This window comes from Bufo gargarizans, chromosome 7, assembly GCF_014858855.1.
Source record: "Bufo gargarizans isolate SCDJY-AF-19 chromosome 7, ASM1485885v1, whole genome shotgun sequence".
Taxonomy (NCBI): domain Eukaryota; kingdom Metazoa; phylum Chordata; class Amphibia; order Anura; family Bufonidae; genus Bufo; species Bufo gargarizans.
Genome location: NC_058086.1, coordinates 110494560 through 110514440, shown reverse-complemented (window position 1 = coordinate 110514440; position 19881 = coordinate 110494560). Strand labels below are relative to the sequence as shown.

Here is a 19881-nt window from a genome sequence, read left to right as displayed (position 1 = left end):
TGCTGCCGGTGAGCCTCAAGCCCGGCCTGGTGGTGTGCGATAATGGGCAAAATCTCGTTGCAGCTCTGGGACTAGCCGGTTTGACGCACATCCCTTGCTTGGCGCATGTGCTGAATTTGGTGGTACAGAAGTTCATTCACAACTACCCCGACATGTCAGAGCTGCTGCATAAAGCGCGCGCCGTCTGTTCGCGCTTCCGGCGTTCACATCCTGCCGCTGCTCGCCTGTCTGCGCTACAGCGTAACTTCGGCCTTCCCGCTCACCGCCTCATATGCGACGTGCCCACCAGGTGGAACTCCACCTTGCACATGCTGGACAGACTGTGCGAGCAGCAGCAGGCCATAGTGGAGTTTCAGCTGCAGCACGCACGGGTCAGTCGCACTGCGGAACAGCACCACTTCACCACCAATGACTGGGCCTCCATGCGAGACCTGTGTGCCCTGTTGCGCTGTTTCGTGTACTCCACCAACATGGCCAGTGGCGATGACGCCGTTATCAGTGTTACAATACCACTTCTATGTCTACTTGAGAAAACACTTAGGGCGATGATGGAAGAGGAGGTGGCCCAGGAGGAGGAGGAGGAGGAGGAAGAGTGGTCATTTTTAGCACTTTCAGGCCAGTCTCTTCGAAGTGACTCAGAGGGAGGTTTTTTGCAACAGCAGAGGCCAGGTACAAATGTGGCCAGCCAGGGCCCACTACTGGAGGACGAGGATGAGGAGGAGGTGGAGGAGGATGAGGATGAAGCATGGTCACAGCAGGGTGGCACCCAACGCAGCTCGGGCCCATCACTGGTGCGTGGCTGGGGGGAAACGCAGGACGATGACGATACGCCTTCCACAGAGGACAGCTTGTCCTTACCCCTGGGCAGCCTGGCACACATGAGCGACTACATGCTGCAGTGCCTGCGCAACGACAGCAGAGTTGCCCACATTTTAACGTGTACGGACTACTGGGTTGCCACCCTGCTGGATCCACGGTACAAAGACAATGTGCCCACCTTACTTCCTGCACTGGAGCGTGATAGGAAGATGCGCGAGTACAAGCGCACGTTGGTAGACGCGCTACTGAGAGCATTCCCAAATGTCACAGGGGAACAAGTGGAAGCCCAAGGCCAAGGCAGAGGAGGAGCAAGAGGTCGCCAAGGCAGCTGTGTCACGGCCAGCTCCTCTGAGGGCAGGGTTAGCATGGCAGAGATTTGGAAAAGTTTTGTCAACGCCACAGCTAACTGCACCACCACCTGATACGCAACGTGTTAGCAGGAGGCAACATTTCACTAACATGGTGGATCAGTACGTGTGCACACCCCTCCACGTACTGACTGATGGTTCGGCCCCATTCAACTTCTGGGTCTCTAAATTGTCCACGTGGCCAGAGCTAGCCTTTTATGCCTTGGAGGTGCTGGCCTGCCCGGCGGCCAGCGTTTTGTCTGAACGTGTATTCAGCACGGCAGGGGGCATCATTACAGACAAACGCAGCGCCTGTCTACAGCCAATGTGGACAAGCTGACGTTCATAAAAATGAACCAGGCATGGATCCCACAGGCCCTGTCCGTCCCTTGTCCAGATTAGACATTAACTACCTCCCCTTAACCATATATTATTGTACTCCAGGGCACTTCCTCATTCAATCCTATTTTTATTTTCATTTTACCATTATATTGCGAGGCTACCCAAAGTTGAATGAACCTCTCCTCTGCCTGGGTGCCTGGGCCTAAATATATGACAATGGACTGTTACAGTGGTGGCTGACGTGAAGCCTGATTCTCTGCTATGACATGCAGACTGATTCTCTGCTGACATGAAGCCAGATTCTCTGTTACGGGACCTCTCTCATCTGCCTGGGTGCATGGGCCTAAATATATTTCATGAAAAGACTGTTTTATAGAGGACAATCATTCTTTTTTTTTTTTCATTAAATTTTTAATAGCACAATATTTTTTTGCGCAACCTTTTAATTACCAGCTGGTAACCATTTAGTGGTGACCCACTTATTTCTACATTTCACAACTATCCCCTCTATTAGCAAAATACACTTCTTCATTCCTACTACATTTTTACACTTTGCTATATTATATTGTTATATTATTTTAATACATTATACATTCTACTATTAACAGATATATAAATAAATCAATAGACTGACCCAAATCAGAGTGTGCCTGCTTATCCATTTATTTGTAAGTCTAATTATATTGTCATTATTGTCATTATATGTATATTTTCTAGGCCTGTTTTATATATTATGCTGTAATTTCCATGTGCACCAGCAGATGGCAGCAGTATGTAGCAGGACCTTAGCCAGTTTAGTATTGCTAGACTGGAATAGTTCATTCCAGTTTAGTTCCCCCCCTCTGAGAGCAGAATTGGGCCGGTCCCATGTCCTGTCTCATGGGGAGGAGAGGAAGTCTAGTGAGTGTACCAGCCACCCCTGCTTGGGGAAAGTTGTGTTAGTTGGAGTTTCCAAGTCAGGACCCTGTCTCGGTTGAGACCAGAGAACCTTCCCAGCCTGAGCCATCACCCTCAGCTGGTTGACAAGCAAGCAGCCACCTCCAGCCTCCAGGAAGAAGCATTCCCTGTGAGCCAAGCTGTTAGTACATATCCAGAGTCCAGGAGAAGCCAAATTCCTCCTCAGCTAGTAAGGCCCACACCAAGCAGAAAATAGACAGAGCAGAAGATAGATACCTGACAGATTCTCCAGGCATATGATAAGAAGCAGAAGAGATATTGATCCCTGCCACATATTGCCAATACCTGCTAGGACCTAAAGGACTATTGCTGTAACTCATATGGATTTATGCTGCATTAAGTAAAGACAAGTTGGATTATATCACCAGTCTGGATCTCATTCCTTACTACCAAAGTTCCTCAGTTACTCCTACTGACAACACTCAATTTATTGAAAGTGAGCCAGGATCCAGGAGTCCACCCGTGCCCAGGCAGGAGACAGCGTTGAAACTACACAGAGACATTATCCCCCTCTGTCATTCCTCACCTGGTATGTGAGTTATTACATCTTAAAGGGCCCTGAGACTATAACCTGCGCACATTGCAATTGGTGTCACGAACAAAAACTATTAACTATATCTACACCTGGCCCAGTCAGTGCAAATTATTGCACCAGTGTGCATTAGTCCCAATCCGTCTTACTGCAGACCCGGAAGTGCAGATCCGCAATTCAGGTTCCGAGCGGGACAAAGTCTGTCCCCATAGAAATAAATAGGTCCGCAATTCCGTTCCGCAAAATGCGGAACAGAATTGCGGACGTGTGAGTGGGGCCTAAGGGTCCCTTATCACCGCCAGTTAGTTAGCTACTTGTTAGGTAGTTAGCGCCCAGCTCACCGCACCGCAGTCACTGATTAGTCGCTGATTAGCGTCATCGCTGTCGCAAATCAGCACTAGTATTATATAGTATCTGTAAGTGATCAAGACTGATCGCAATCAGATCTATATCAGTACATTAGGGTCACCTTAGGCTCTACAAAAAACGCAGTGTTCGCCTGATCAGACCTGATCTTGTGCGCACACTTGCGTTCAGTCCGCCCCACCGCAGTGACAGAATATATTTTTTTCTGATCACTGCAAAAACACCGTAAAATCGCTGCGGCGCTATAAAGATAACTTTTGAGGGGCATGGCGAGTTCATAGAAGATTTTTTTTTGCCACAAGTTAGCAGAATTTTTTTTCTTTTTTTTTCTCTTACAAAGTCTCAGATTCCACTAACTTGTGCCAAAAAATAAAATCTTACATGAACTCACCATACCCATCATGGAATCCAAATGCGTAAAAATGCCCTGTGAAATCCTAAAGGTACTCATTGGAATTTGGGCCCCTTTGCGCATCTTGGCTGCAAAAAAGTGTCACACATGTGGTATCGCAGTACTCAAAAGAAGTAGAACAATGTGTTTTGGGGTGTATTTTTACATATACCCATGCCGGGTGACAGAAATATATCTGTAAATTGACAACTTTGTATAAAAAAATTGAAAAAGTTGTCCTTTACAGAGATATTTCTCACACACAGGATGTATATGTGTGAAAAGACACCCGAAAACACATTGCCCTACTTCTCCTGAGTACGGCGATACCACATGTGTGACACTTTTTTGCAGCCTAGGTGCGCAAAGGGGCCCAAATTCCAATCCTTTAGGAGGGCATTTTTAGACATTTAGACTTATTCTCACGCTTTAGGGCCCCTAAAATGCCAGGGCAGTATGCCCCTTTGCGCAAAAATTGCATCTTGGCTGCAAAAAAGTGTCACACATGTGGTATTGCAGTACTCAGAAGAAGTAGAACAATGTGTTTTGGGGTGTATTTTTACATATACCGTATTTTTCGCCCCATAAGACGCACTTTTCCCCCCAAAAAATCGGGGGGGAAATGCCCCTGCGTCTTATGGGGCGAATGCTAACAATAGCCCCGCCCCGCCGCTCCGGTATACTAATATTAAATGTCTTATTCAATTAAAATGTATTAGATATGCCCCCTCACTCCTAAATTGCTAATCGTACCTTACATCCTATTCCTAGGTTCTGTAATGCAGGCCGGGCGGGCGGCAGCGTAACTCCTTGATGTCACGTGCCTGCGCCGCCTACTTTATGAATGAAGCAGGCGGCGCAGGCAAGTGACGTCAGCGAGTGACGCGCCAGCCGCCCTGCCTGCTTTACAGAAGCTAGGAATAGGATGTAAGGTACCATTAGGAATTTACGAGTGAGGGGGCATATCTAATACATTTTAATTGAATAAGACATTTAATATTAGTATACTGGGGGCGGCAGAGGCGGGGGCGGGGGCAGCGGGGTGGGGGGGGGGCGTTTGCTTGGGCAAGCTGATCCATGGATGGCACAGTTAAGGGGGGGGGGGTCTGTGGATGCCACTGTTATGGGCTGGGGGGCTGTGGATGCCACTGTTATGGGCTGGGGGGCTGTGGATGGCACTGTTATGGGGTGGGGGGTCTGTGGATGGCACATATATAACAGTGCCACCCACAGATCCCCCTGTAACAGTGCCATCCACAGATCCCCCCTGTAACAGTGTGTCAGTCATCCACAGATCCCCCCATAACAGTGTCCGTCATCCACAGATCCCCCCCATAACAGTGTCCGTCATCCACAGATCCCCCCCATAACAGTGTCCGTCATCCACAGATCCCCCCATAACAGTGTCCGTCATCCACAGATCCCCCCATAACAGTGTCCTTCATCCACAGATCCCCCCATAACAGTGTCCGTCATCCACAGATCCCCCCCATAACAGTGTCTGTCATCCACAAATCCCCCCCATAACAGTGTCTGTCATCCACAAATCCCCCCATAACAGTGTCCTTCACAGATCCCCAGTAATAGTGCCACCCTCAGACCACCATTAGTTCCAAACCCACCAAAAGCACACCTTTTGGTAAAAAATATTTTTTTTCTTATTTTCCTCCCCAAAAACCTAGGTGTGTCTTATGGGCCGGTGGGTCTTATAGGGCGAAAAATACGATACCCATACTGTGTGTGAGAAATATCTCTGTAAATGACAACTTTTAATTTTTTTTATACAAAGTTGTTAATTTACAGAGATATTTCTCTCACCCAGCATGGGTATAGGTAAAAATACACCCCAAAACACATTTCCCTACTTCTTCTGAGTACATTGATACCACATGTGTGACACTTTTTTGCAGCCTAGGTGCGTAAAGGGGCCGAAAGTCCAACGAGTACCTTTAGGCTTTACAGGGTTGCTCACAATTTAGCCCCGCCCAAAATGCCAGAACAGTAAACACACCTCCAAATGACCCCATTTCGGAAAGTAGACACCCCAAGGTATTCACTGAGGGGCATAGTGAGCCCGTGGGAGATTTTTTCTTCTTTTTTTTGCCAGAAGTTAGCAGAAATGGAAACTTTAATATTATTTTTTTTTCCTCAGAAAGTGTCATTTTCCACTAACTTGTGAAAAAAAAAAAAATCATACATGAACTCACCATGCCCCTCTGTGAATACTTTGGGGTGTCTTCTTTCTAAAATGGGGTCATTTGGGGGGTATTTATACTATCCTGGCATTCTAGCACCTCAAGAAACATGACAGGTGCTCAGAAAGTCAGAGCCGCTTCAAAATGCGGAAATTCTCATTTTTGTACCATAGTTTGTAAACACTATAACTTTTGCACAAACCTATAAATATACACTTATTGGATTTTTTATCAAAGACATGTAGTACAATAAATTCTGACACAAACTTGTATAGAAATGTAATTATATTTGAACAATTTTACTAGAAAAAGTTAAAAATACACCTTTTTTTTGAGAAAATTGCGGTTTATTTTGATTAATATCAGAAAAATGAAAAATCTCAGCAGCAATCAAATACCACCAAAAGAAAGCTGTATTTGTGAGAAGAACAGGAGGTAAAATTAATTTGGGTGCCAAGTTGCTTGACCGAGCAATAAACCGTTAAAGTTGTGAAGTGCCGATCTGTAAAAAAGGGCCTGGTCAGTAGGGGGGTATAAACCTGTGGTCCTTAAATGGTTAAAACAGAACAATGTTACAATGCAGCCCTCAAACCAAAAAAGTGTTTCCCCTGTCTATAAAGTTCTTCATCATCTGCATCTCCTCTGTCTTCTATTTCTGCCAACCTACCCAAATCACAAATTTTCCCTCCTGATCTCCCACTCTGTACTAGGATAATTTCTAATATGTTATAAGCATGTCTTGATTAGATTTGAAACTGACTTACCAATACCATTTCTCCAAACTCTGATCTTTTTTCGCTTTTAATTATGATTTTCACATTACAATGCATTGTTATAACTGTGATAGTCTAATTAATAGAACATTATTTTATATTTTGACATTGTCTGCACAAGTAGCTAATCTTCTGGATATATCTTTAAAGATAAATTTGCATGATTAACATTTATTTCATATGGCTTTGACATGGAATAAACAGAGGTGGCTGTATGCTATAATGTATTGCTCTCAATCTGAAAAATATAAAAAATAAATATCAATAATTTCTTAGGATGCTCTACATTTTACCTGTGTTGAGGCAGGAGTCCATAGTTGCCATGATTACATCTGTTATTGATTGCTTTCTCTGTTATGTAGTTCAGCACAGTAGGCAATGCTTTTTGAAGTAAGCTTGTAAATCGAGAAATCTTTGCAATGTCCACTGGATATCCATTCACAGAAACACGATTTACAATCCAAGCGCCCCTTCTTGTGCTTAGAAATACCTTAATAAAAAGAGAATAATCCGTCACATTAGAGAAACATAAGGCAATATAATTCCAAAGTTAAAAATGTATAGATAAAAAGATTACATTTTTTGTTCCATTATCAGTTTGCTATGTAGTACTGACAATGCTCCTTTTTAACCGCCTCCGGACCGCCTAACGCAGATGTGCGGTCCGGAGGCGGCAGCGCTGCGCAGACTGACGCATATACGCGTCATCTCGCGAGACGGGAGATGACGCGCTTTGCCGGCCCGCGCATGCGCAGTTCGGGCCGGCATTTCGTCGAGGAGTATTTCGTCATCAGCTTGCCAGCCAATGATCGCGGCTGGCAAGCTGATGATTTAAAAAAAAACAATCAGAGTGCCAGATAGCAGATCATATTAGTAAATATGATCTGTTATATGGCTGCCTGCTCCTCTGCTGGTTCTTTTCGTCGGTTGGATCCAGCAGAGGAGCAGGCTACACAGTGAGTACACCAACACTACACACTTAGCCCCAGATCACCCCCCTGAACCCCAATTAACCCTTTGATCACCCCTTTGATCGCCCCTGTCAATCAGTGCAAACTGTCACTTTTTTTTTTCACTGGTATTGACCGTTAGGTTTTAGGTATAGTTTAGGCCCCTTGGTTAGGTAGTTTAGGGATCAGTTAGCGCCCAGCCCACCGCACCGCAGTCCGTTATTCGCTGATTAGCGTATCGCTAATCAGCATTTGTACTTTTATAGTATCTGGAAGTGATCAAAACTGATCACGGTCAGATCTATAATTGTATTAGTGTCACTTTAGTTCTCCCTCCACCCAAAACGCAGTGTTTGCCCGATCAGGCCTGATCGGTCGCCCACACGTGCGTTCGCCCACACCCGCCCCACCGCAGTGCCCAAAAAAATTTTGCACATTCACTTTACACGCACTGCGGCGATAAAAAAATCAGTTTTGATATTTTTTATCAACCGCAGCGGCCTCTGGTACTTCGCTAGCCTCCCCTTTGTAAGACAGGCTTGCTTTTTTTTCTTGGGTAGTCTCAGGGAATACCCCTAAATTTAGTTGCCCACATGTCAAAAATTCTTCTGAAGAGGCCTACAGGCTTCTGACCCAGTCGGATGAGGAATGGGAACCCTCATCTGATGAATCTAGCGGGTCAGAATACGAACCTGTAGAAAGCAGTGGCTCTCTGACCCAAAGTTCGGACGAGGAGGCTGAGGTCCCTGATAGCACCAGGCGTACCCGGTCCCGTGTCGCTAGACCGCAGGTTGCGCAGGATCTGCTTCAAGAGCAGCAGAGTGGGGCTGCTGCTGTCGGATTACGTGGTGAGGCATACACCAGCAGAGCAGTCCTCCCTGGACCTAGTACCAGCACTGCCATACAACCTGGTGAAGTGGCGAGCACCAGAAGGGCAGTTGAAGCTGGTACGGTGGCACGAGCAGTAGTGACCCCGTCGCAGCCACCGCAAAGACGTGCCCGTAGAGCCCCTAGAATCCCTGAGGTGCTGGCAAACCCTGATTGGCAGTCCCCAACTTCAGCCACACCTGTAGTTTTCCCTTTCACTGCCCAGTCTGGAGTTCGGGTTGAGACAGCTCAGATCGGTTCGGCCCTGGGATTTTTTGAGCTGTTCTTGACTGCGGAGCTCTTAGACATAGTTGTGGCCGAAACAAACAGGTATGCCACACAATTTATAACCGCCAACCCGGGAAGCTATTATGCCCAGCCTTTACGGTGGAAACCAGTCCAAGCTTCCGAAATTAAAACTTTTCTGGGCCTCCTCCTAAACATGGGTCTAAGTAAAAAGCATGAATTGCGGTCATATTGGTCCACGAACCCAATTCATCACATGCCCATGTTCTCTGCTGCTATGTCCAGGGCACGTTTTGAGGCCATCCTGCATTTCCTGCACTTTAGCGACAACACCGCCTCCCGTCCCAGAGGCCACCCTGCTTTTGACCGGCTCCACAAAATTCGGCCCCTCATAGACCATTTCAACCTGAAATTTGCAGATTTGTATACCCCAGAGCAAAACATCTGCGTAGACGAGTCCCTGATACATTTTACCGGGCGCCTTGGCTTCAAACAATACATCCCAAGCAAGCGGTATGGGGTCAAATTGTATAAGCTCTGTGAAAGGGCCACAGGCTATACCCACAAATTTCGGATCTATGAGGGAAAAGATCAGATCCTGGAGTCGGTCGGTTGCCCTGACTACCTGGGGAGCAGTGGGAAGACAGTTTGGGACTTGGTGTCACCCTTATTCGGCAAGGGGTACCATCTTTATGTGGACAATTTTTACACAAGTGTGGCCCTCTTTAGGCATTTGTTTCTAGAACGGATTGGTGCCTGTGGCACCGCGCGAACTAGTCGCGCGGGCTTCCCCCAACGGCTCGTTACCACCCGTCTTGCAAGGGGGCAGAGGGCCGCATTGTGTAACGAAGAACTGCTCGTGGTGAAATGGAGAGACAAGCGTGACGTTTACATGCTCTCCTCCATTCACGCAGACACGACAATACAAATTGAGCGAGCAACCCGTGTCATTGAAAAGCCCCTCTCAGTCCACGACTATAACCTTCACATGGGAGGTGTGGACTTCAATGACCAGATGTTGTCTCCATATTTAGTTTCCCGCAGAACCAGACGCTGGTATAAGAAGGTGTCTGTATATTTAATTCAATTGGCTCTGTATAATAGTTTTGTTCTCTACAGTAAGGCTGGGAGAACTGGATCCTTCCTCAAATTTCAGGAAGAGATCATCGAGAACCTCCTGTACCCAGGAGGTTCCGTGGCCCCATCCACCAGTGTAGTTAGCCGTCTATACGAGCGACATTTCCCCAATGTCGTTCCTGGTACCTCAACCCAACCGTCACCCCGAAAAAGATGTTGTGTCTGTAGCAGGAGTGGAATAAGGCGTGACACCCGCTATTTCTGTCCTGACTGTCCTGACCACCCTGCCCTATGTTTTGGAGAGTGTTTCCGGAAGTACCACTCACAGGTACACTATTAGCATAGGAATCATCTCACCAGGACAGGCACACAGAGCTATTAGGGCCCATTCACTCACACAGCTGCTGCAAACCTCTCCTTTCACCTGGGACAAAGTGCATAATGCACTTCGCCACATCTTTGGGCGATTTGCGCTTTGCACATTGACCCATGGGGAAGGAGAGGTTTGTTCTATAAAGGTAAAAAAAAAAGAAAAAAAAGCACCAGTAAGCAAAAAGGTTAATGTTTAGTTCAAAAAGTTAAAGTTTATATATTCTGTTCCAAAGTTTATAAAATTATTGCGTTGCGGCCTGTTTTTTTCATTTTTTTTTTTTTACCTTCCAGGTGGACCAACCGATCGACTAGCTGCAGCACTGATGTGCATTCTGACAGAAGCATTGCGCTGCTGTCAGATTACACGCAAGTCGGTGTATGCGGCGCTGCAAGACGAGATTTCTACTCTGCAGTAACAGATACGTTTGCCGAGGCATACGAGCTGAGGAGGAGGCGGCGTTCCTATGCTTTGGCAAACACTTTGTATGAAAAAAAAAAATAAAAATCCCGGCAATGATTTATTCATCCACATCGATTGATGTGAATGGAGAAATCTGGTTTGCCAGGGCATACGAGCTAACTGGGTATGGATGTTGGGCGGAGCTCCTATGTCCTGGCAGACGCCTTTCCCCTCCTTTTTTTTTTTTGGCAGAGATTTTTTCATCCACATTGATCGATGCGAATGAAGAAATCTGCGCCGTTCATTTTTTTCTTTCAGCCCAGAGGCTGAACGGAAAAAAAAATCTCATTACCTGTATGCTCAATATAAGGAGAATAGCAGAAACTCCTAATGCTGGCCATACGTGTAATGATTGCGGAGACCCTCAAATGCCAGGGCAGTACAACCACCCCACAACTGACCCCATTTTGGAAAGAAGACACCCCAAGGTATTTGCTGAGGGGCATATTGAGTCCATGAAAGATTTACATTTTTGTCCTAAGTTAGCGGAAAGTGAGACTTTGTGAGAAAAAACAAAAAAAAAATCAATTTCCGCTAACTTATGCCAAAAAGAAAAAATTTCTATGAACTTGCCAGGCCCCTCATTGAATACCTTGGGGTGTCTTCTTTCCAAAGTGGGGTCACATGTGGGGTATTTATACTGCCCTGGCTTTTTAGGGGCCCTAAGGCGTGAGAAGAAGTCTGGGATCCAAATGTCTAAAAATGCCCTCCTAAAAGGAATTTGGGCACCTTTGCGCATCTAGGCTGCAAAAAAGTGTCACACATCTGGTATCGCCGTACTCAGGAGAAGTTAGGGAATGTGTTTTGGGGTGTCATTTTACATATACCCATGCTGGGTGAGAGAAATATCTTGGTCAAATGCCAACTTTGTATAAAAAAATTGGAAAAGTTGTCTTTTGCCAAGATATTTCTCTCACCCAGCTTAGGTATATGTAAAATGACACCCCAAAACACATTCCCCAACTTCTCCTGAGTATGGCGATACCAGATGTGTGACACTTTTTTGCAGCCTAGGTGGGCAAAGGGGCACGCATTCCAAAGTGCACCTTTCGGATTTCACTGGTCATTTTTTACAGATTTTGATTGCAAAGTACTTCTCACACATATGGGCCCCTAAATTGCCAGGGCAGTATAACTACGCCACAAGTGACCCCATTTTGGAAAGAAGACACCCCAAGGTATTCCGTGAGGGGCATGGCGAGTTCCTAGAATTTTTTATTTTTTGTCACAAGTTAGTGGAATATGAGACTTTGTAAGGAAAAAAGAGAAAAAAAAAATCATCATTTTCCGCTAACTTGTGACAAAAAATAAAAAATTCTAGGAACTCGCCGTGCCCCTCATGGAATACCTTGGGGTGTCTTCTTTCCAAAATAGGGTCACTTGTGGGGTAGTTATACTGCCCTGGCAAATTAGGGGCCCATATGTGCGAGAAGTACTTTGCAATCAAAATGTGTAAAAAATGGCCTGCGAAATCTGAAAGGTGCACTTTGGAATATGTGCCCCTTTGCCCACCTTGGCAGCAAAAAAGTGTCACACATCTGGTATCGCCGTACTCAGGAGAAGTTGGGAAATTTGTTTTGGGGTGTCATTTTACATATACCCATGCTGGGTGAGAAAAATATCTTGGTCAAATGCCAACTTTGTATAAAAAAAATTGAAAAGTTGTCTTTTGCCAAGATATTTCTCTCACCCAGCATGGGTATATGTAAAATGACACCCCAAAACACATTCCCCAACTTCTCCCGAGTACGGCGATACCAGATGTGTGACACTTTTTTGCAGCCTAGGTGGGCAAAGGGACCCACATTCCAAAGTGCACCTTTTGGATTTCACCGGTCATTTTTTACAGATTTTGATTGCAAAGTACTTCTCACACATATGGGCCCCTAAATTGCCAAGGCAGTATAACTACGCCACAAGTGACCCCATTTTGGAAAGAAGACACCCCAAGGTATTCTGTGAGGGGCATGGCGAGTTCCTAGAATTTTTTATTTTTTGTCGCAAGTTAGTGGAATATGAGACTTTGTAAGAAAAAAATAAATATAAAAAATAATCATCATTTTCCGCTAACTTGTGACAAAAAATAAAAAGTTCTATGAACTCACTATGCCCATCAGCGAATACCTTAGGGTGTCTACTTTCCGAAATGGCGTCATTTGTGGGGTTTTCTACTGTTTGGGCATTGTAGAACCTCAGGAAACATGACAGGTGCTCAGAAAGTCAGAGCTGCTTCAAAAAGCGGAAATTCACATTTTTGTACCATAGTTTGTAAACGCTATAACTTTTACCCAAACCATTTTTTTTTTTTGCCCAATCATTTTTTTTTTATCAAAGACATGTAGAACTATAAATTTAGCGAAAAATTTATATATGGATGTTGTTTTTTTTACAAAATTTTACAGCTGAAAGTGAAAAATGTCATTTTTTTGCAAAAAAATCGTTACATTTTGATTAATAACAAAAAAAGTAAAAATGTCAGCAGCAATAAAATACCACCAAATGAAAGCTCTATTAGTGAGAAGAAAAGGAGGTAAAATTCATTTGGGTGGTAAGTTGCATGACCGAGCGATAAACGTTGAAATTAGGGTAGTGCAGAAGTGTAAAAAGTGGCCTGGTCATGAAGGGGGTTTTAGCTAGCGGGGTTGAAGTGGTTAAAGAGGACCTTTCACTCGTATACAAACTAAAAACTAACTATACCTGTGGGCAGAGCGGCGCCCAGGGGTCCCCCTGCACTTACTAGTATGCCTGGGCGCCGCTCCGTTCGCCCGGTATAGGCTCCGGTGTCTCAGCTCCGTCTGTTGTACTGGACTGATTTTTGGTAGGAGGCGTGTCCCTTGCTGCAGCACTGGCCAATCGCAGCGCACAGCTCATAGCCGCTTTGCAGACAAGAATAGGCATTTATATTACCAACGCCCGTTCCGTTCCGCAAATTGCGGAAGTCAACACGGGCGGCTTCCGTTTTTTGCGGATCCGCGGTTTGTGGAACGCAAAAACGGCACAGCCGTGTGCATGAGGCCTTAACCACATGAATTAAAGCAATATGGAGGTGGAATTTCAAAATGTCACTTTTTTTTTTTTTTACAGATTTTTCATTTCAATCCATTTTTTCTGTAATACATCAAGGGACAACAACAGAACAAGCCTCAATATTTATTACCCTGAATCTGTAGTTTGCCAAAACATCCCATATGTGATTGTAAACTGCTGTACGAGCACAAGGCAGGGCTCAGAAGGCATGGAGCGCCATATCGTTTTTGGTACCCCCACAGTGAAAACCCCCCAACAAATGACCATATTTTTGAAACTACAGCACTGTGTATACATACATCTAGAAGGCAGGAACATCCAGGAATGGTCCCTGCCTTCTCTATAGGTTGCCGTACTGTCACTGATAGCCGCCGCCGACCCCCCCCTCCCCCCCCCCCCGGCTCATCAACTGCAAGATTAGAGTGCAGCTGCTATCTTTAAATCAATGTTCTAAAACGCCCATTTACATATAAACCCGAGATCCCAGGACGTTTATATTCTATGGGGTGCTCCCCTAGAGTGATAATGCTCCCATAGAGTGACTCCATTAATTTTAGTGCCTTTCATATTGTGCCCAATCATAATGCACCCACAACACACCTGGTAGTAATAATGCCTCACATTGTCCCCAATAGTGATAAAGCTCCCTGAATTAACCCCAGTAGTAAAAAATGCCCCATAAAGTCCGCCCAGAAGTAATAAGCCTCCTAGCTGTCGAGGATTTAAGTCTTTATTCATGCCCAAAATCTGGCATGAATAAAGATAAATGTTGCGGGCCTGCTGCACCGCCCACTCCCTGCCCACAACACACACCCTTTTCACCTTTTCACCTTTTCACCTTTTCACGTCACTTCAGAAAATTAGCATGAAGGGGGAAAAGACACAAATTTTGCTGCACATATGGCATGCAACAAAATGTGTGACCTACTTATGTCACTTAAATAGAACTAAACCTAAAGCGAGTCCGCATGAAAACCCACAACAGAAACCGCCTCACAGTTCATCAGTTTCTGCCATTGGATAGGCAGAGGATATTGTCACAAACAAAAACAAAATCCTTTGTCTGAACAAAGGATTGGTCGATCTGTGCCATCTACACGCACAAGTGAAACACCTTACTCAGCGGTATTTGGTCATGCTTAAGTGGCTATATGAATGGTGAGGCCTGAACAAATACAGGCGATAAGTAGATTGGGTTGCTGACAGTGCCTCCAGTTCCTTTACATTGTCTCCCATCCAGTCTCCTGCTGAAAGATCAGAGTTGGCATCTGCAGCCAATGTCAGTCTTTCACCTTACCCCTTTGCAAATCAGCCAAGCAGTCTGAGCCCCAAGTCATATAGCAGTCTCTTCTTCTTTTTGATGACTCTGCTAGCAGGGTTACCCAGGACCATCCACCTAGCTCTGCCCCAACCACTTATGTTTCAAGATGAGTACATGAGAGGACCATCGCAGCACATCTCGGATGATGACGAAGCAAAGGTGCCAACTGCTGTGGCTTTCTAAAGTGACAAGGAGGGCAGGGGTGAAGACCGACAAGGAGGGCAGGGGTGAAGACCGGGTGGAAGATGATGTGGAGTACGATGAGGTCCTCGACCCCACATGGAATCAAGGTCATGCGAGTTGACCTGTGTAGTTCGGAGGAAGAGGTGGTGGTCGCAGAGAGCCACCAGCACAGCAAAAGAGGGAGCAGGATGCAAAAGCGGAGAGGCTGTCCCCTAGACAGTACGCCTGCTACTGCCCACCGCAGCAAGGGGCTGAGCACACCAAAGCCAGCTCCAAAGAGTTCCCTGGCGTGGTAGTTCTTCAGGCAATGTGCTGACGACAAGACATGAGTGGTTTGCAGGCTGAGCAATCAGAGCCTGAAGCGAGGCATAAACGTTCTTAACCTGAGCACAACCTGCATGACCAGGAATTTAAGTGCAAAGCACGATCTACAGTGGAGTAGACACCTCAAAAACCAAGAAAGGTCCCTCGCTCCTCCTGTTTCCTCTTCTGCTGCAGTCTCAGCCTCTTCATCCACCTCTGGAGTGACAGTGCCACCTGCCACCCTGAAAACAGAGGATCTGCCAGGAACACCACCACCTGGGTCACCAAGCATCTCCACAATGTTCCACGGAAGCGTTCAGCTCTCCATCTCCCAAACACTGGAGCGGAAGAGGAAGTAACCCCCTACCCACCCGTTATCCCTGGCCCTGAATGCCAGCATTTCAAAATTGCTGTCATTCCGTCTGGTGGAGATGGAGAGTTTTAAAAGCCTTATGGCAGTGGCTGTCCCACAGTATGTCGTGCCCAGCAGCCACTACTTTTCTTCCCTGTACAACAAAGTGGGGGGGGGGAAATCAGGTGTGCACTGCACAACGCCATCTGTGGCAAGGTTGCGTGGACCAGTAAGCACAGTCAGATATGTTATATCTCCATAACAGCACACTGGGTAAATGCAGTGGCGGCTGGGCCTGAGGCGGATAGCAGTTTGGCGCATGTCCTTCCACCACCGAGGATTGCAGGGTGCTTCAGTTTGCCTCCTGTTGCTTTCTCCTCCTTTTCCGCTTCCTCATCCTCTACCGGCTCCTCATCCGGTCAGCGTAACACCTTCACCACCAACTTCAGCACAGCCAGGGGTAAACGACAGCAGGCAGTTTTTGTCACAGCGGGAAGTGGGGAAAAACCCCCACCGTACGATGACTGGGGGATAAGGAACGCAAGGATAAGGGAGCAGGTCACCTCCTAATGCATCCCTATACCTAGCCCTAACTCCTCACCGTATGAGCGGACCTGGATGGTAGGAAGGCTCATACCCTGGATACCTTAGGCCCTGAGTCAACCTGAGAATCCCTCACAAAGGAGCTGAGGAGAGGCGTCCTGTTCTTCCATGACACACTTACCTGCCGCTGCCACCACGACTGGAACCCGTGAATACGTACCGGAGACCTAACACCAAACAGGACACCGTACCAGCAACTCACACAGGTATCCAGCACACCAGACTCCGCCAGGACCCCCATGCCTCAAGGTGCATGGCAGCCCCTTGTGGCACTGCATACAGGCTAGGAAGTCTAGCAACCATACTGTAAAAAATAACCAAACATACCAGACAAGGAACACCAGGCTAGACATTACAACACACCAAATCATAACCCCACACCAAACATACAACACATGTAAAGGAGAGAAGACATCGGCAATATGGCAGGTAAGTAACACAGCAACAAAACAAATGCTATCCACACTTACCTGCCGCAGCAGAGATGGAAACAACTGAAAGGGGAAGCACACACCACAAAGGCCGTGACACTGCCCCCGCATGCTGAAACAGCAACACGTTGCCACAGGCAACAGAAAGCGTAGCATAAGTGTCACAGCTCAGATCAAAGGCCGTGACAGTTTTAAAACTTATCTGTTTTGGGGACAAACCCCACACTGTGCAAGAGCTATGGACTGGCCTTGAACAACAGACCGATGAGTGGTTGGTGCCAGTGAGCCTCAAGCCCGACCTGGTGGTGTGCGATAAAGGGCGAAATTTCGTAGCAGCTCTGGGACTAGCCGGTTTGACGCACATCCCTTGCTTGAATTTTGTGGTGCAGAGATTCCTTAAAAATTATCCCGATATGTCAGAGCTGCTGCATAAAGTGTGGACCGTCTGTGCGCGCTTTCGGCGTTCTCACCCTGCTGCTGCTCGGCTGCCAGCGTAACTTTGGTCTTCCCGCTCACCGCCTCATATGCGACATGCCCACAAGGTGGAATTCCACCTTGAACATACTGGCCAGACTGTGCGAGCAGCAGCAGGCGATAGTGGAGTTTCAGCTGCAGCACGCACGGGTGAGTCGCTCTGCGGAACATCACCACTTCACCACCAATGACTGGGCCTCCATGCGAGACCTGTGTTCCTTGTTGCGCTGTTTTGAGTAGTCCACCAACATGGCCAGTGCCAATAACACCGTTCTCAGCATTACTATCCCACTTCTATGTCTCCTTGAAAAAATGCTTCTGGCGATGATGGAAGAGGATGTGGCACAGGAGGAGGAAGAGGGGGCATTTCATAGGATTTCCGGACAGTCATTCCCAAGTGGCTCCGAGGGTGGGTTCCTGGATCCACAAACTCCAGGTACGCAATTGTCCAGACAGGACACAGTTCTGGAGGATTACAAGGTGGAGAATGAGGAGATGGAGGAGGAGGAACCATGTTCACAGCAGGGTGGCACCCAAACCAGCTCATGGCCATCACTGGTGCGTGGCTGGGGGGATACAGAGGACACAGACGATACACCTCCCACAGAGGACAGCTTTTCGTTGCCTCTGGGCAGCCTGGCACACATGAGCGATTACATTAAAAAATTTAAACCAAAAACCAGTGTTGGCTACCTCATCCTCCTCCACTGCCGCTTCCACCTACACCGCTACGTCCTCCGCCTCCTACTCCTACTCCATATGGACCTCCACCTCATAAATCAATTTTTTTTTTGTACATATTTATTTATTTTTAATGTAATTTCACTAATTTGTCCGTTACATTTTCGGGTCAAATTCACTACTTTATGGGTGTGATATACCCATGCCATACCTAGTAGACAGGTAAAAAACAAACAAAAAAAACCACTATTTTGTCTGTTAAATTTTCGGGTGAAATTCACAAATTTTTGGGTGTGATATACCCCTGCTCTACCTAGTAGACAGGTAAAAACATTTCACTAATTTGTCTTTTACATTTTCGGGTGAAATTCACCAATTTGTGGGTGTGATTTACCCCTGCTCTACCTAGTTGACAGCTTAATAAATTTCACTAATTTTTCTGTCACATTTTCGGGTGATATTCAACAATTTTTAGCTGTGATAGACCCCTGCTCTACCTATTAGACAGGGTAATAAATGTCACAAATTTTTCTGTTACTTTCTTGGGTGACATTTTAAATTTTTGGCTGTGAATAAAACACCTGCTCTGCATAGGTCACATTGACTGAAATTTAAAAAAATCGTCTTTAATTGGCACTTTCATTCGATTCATCGGCTTTAATAACTTGTCCCACATTTCCGCTCCATCCCATTGCAGCCATTGACCTCCCTTGGATGAGGTCTCCCTTTCTCATGCTCCCTCTCCGGCGTGTAACCCTGATTCGCCGATAACCGTGATCAACATGGTAGGCTCAGAAAAGAACATCGAAAGTTGATAGAGAAGATATCCAAATGGATCGTGGACGATCACAGGGACGTGCGCTTCACGCCTTGGAGGTGCTGGCCTGCCCTGCAGCCAGTGTATTGTATGAACCTGTGTTTAGCACGACTGGAGGGGGTTATTACAGGTTATATTTCCCAATGTTTTGGGGTGTACTCTAATTTAAGCCAAAAAAATATAAAATAAAAAAAATTAAAACCAAAAAACAGTTCTGGCTACCTCTTCCTCCTCCACCCCTCTTCCACCTACACCGCCACATCCACTGCCTCCTCAACCTCATACTCCATATGGACCTCGTCCTCCTAGATCAAGATTATTATTTTATTTTTTTACGTATTTTATGTTATTTAAAGTTATTTCCCTATCCACATTTGTTTGCAGAGCACTTGCTGTTAACCACATTTTGCAGCCCTCTAGCCCTTTCCATGACATTTTTAGAGCCATTTTAGTGCTAAAAAGTTCGGGTCCCCATTGACTTCAAACCCATTAGTTCGGGGTCAATTTCGGGTCCCGAACTCAAACTTTTTTGTGAAGTTCGTCCGAACCCAGTGAACCCGAAAACATCCAGGTGTCCGCTCAACTCTAATAGAGACAATTACCATTGGCCATGTCCCAAAATGCCCAAACTGCTGAAGGGCATTGCTACTACCAGATGCATTCTTAGCACTATTACTATTGAAGGCAGTCTGGGAGCTCTATGACTTTATCTGTATGGCACTGTTATTTCTACTGTGTAGTATTTGAGAACATTGGGGAGCAAAGCAGGCACAGTATTGGATAACAATGTTAGGGCACTGGGAAGAGGAGGATGATTGAAAAGTTAGTAATCTAAGATGTAAGTGTGCGTGGAGATGAGCCATCATGGCAATCTGGTCCGAATGGAGAAGATGAGAAATAGGATGCCTACATAAGAGGAGACATCATTGGATGTAAGAGGTATGTGATGCTGTATTACCCTGTATGTTTTGTTACTCTGTCTGTAATGTTTTCTT

The 19881-nt window shown here is 46.1% G+C and overlaps 1 protein-coding gene across 2 annotated transcripts in view; it reads right to left on the bottom strand.

Annotated features, from left to right (window-relative positions):
- The window catches only part of LOC122943243 (flavin-containing monooxygenase 5-like), a 385367-nt gene that overhangs the window by 68603 nt on the left and 296883 nt on the right, over window positions 1-19881 (bottom strand). For both annotated transcript variants that reach the window (XM_044300829.1, XM_044300830.1), the window contains exon 6: window positions 7016-7212. In XM_044300829.1, the coding sequence (XP_044156764.1) occupies window positions 7016-7212 (197 nt within the window). The remainder of the gene's footprint in view (window positions 1-7015; window positions 7213-19881) is intronic.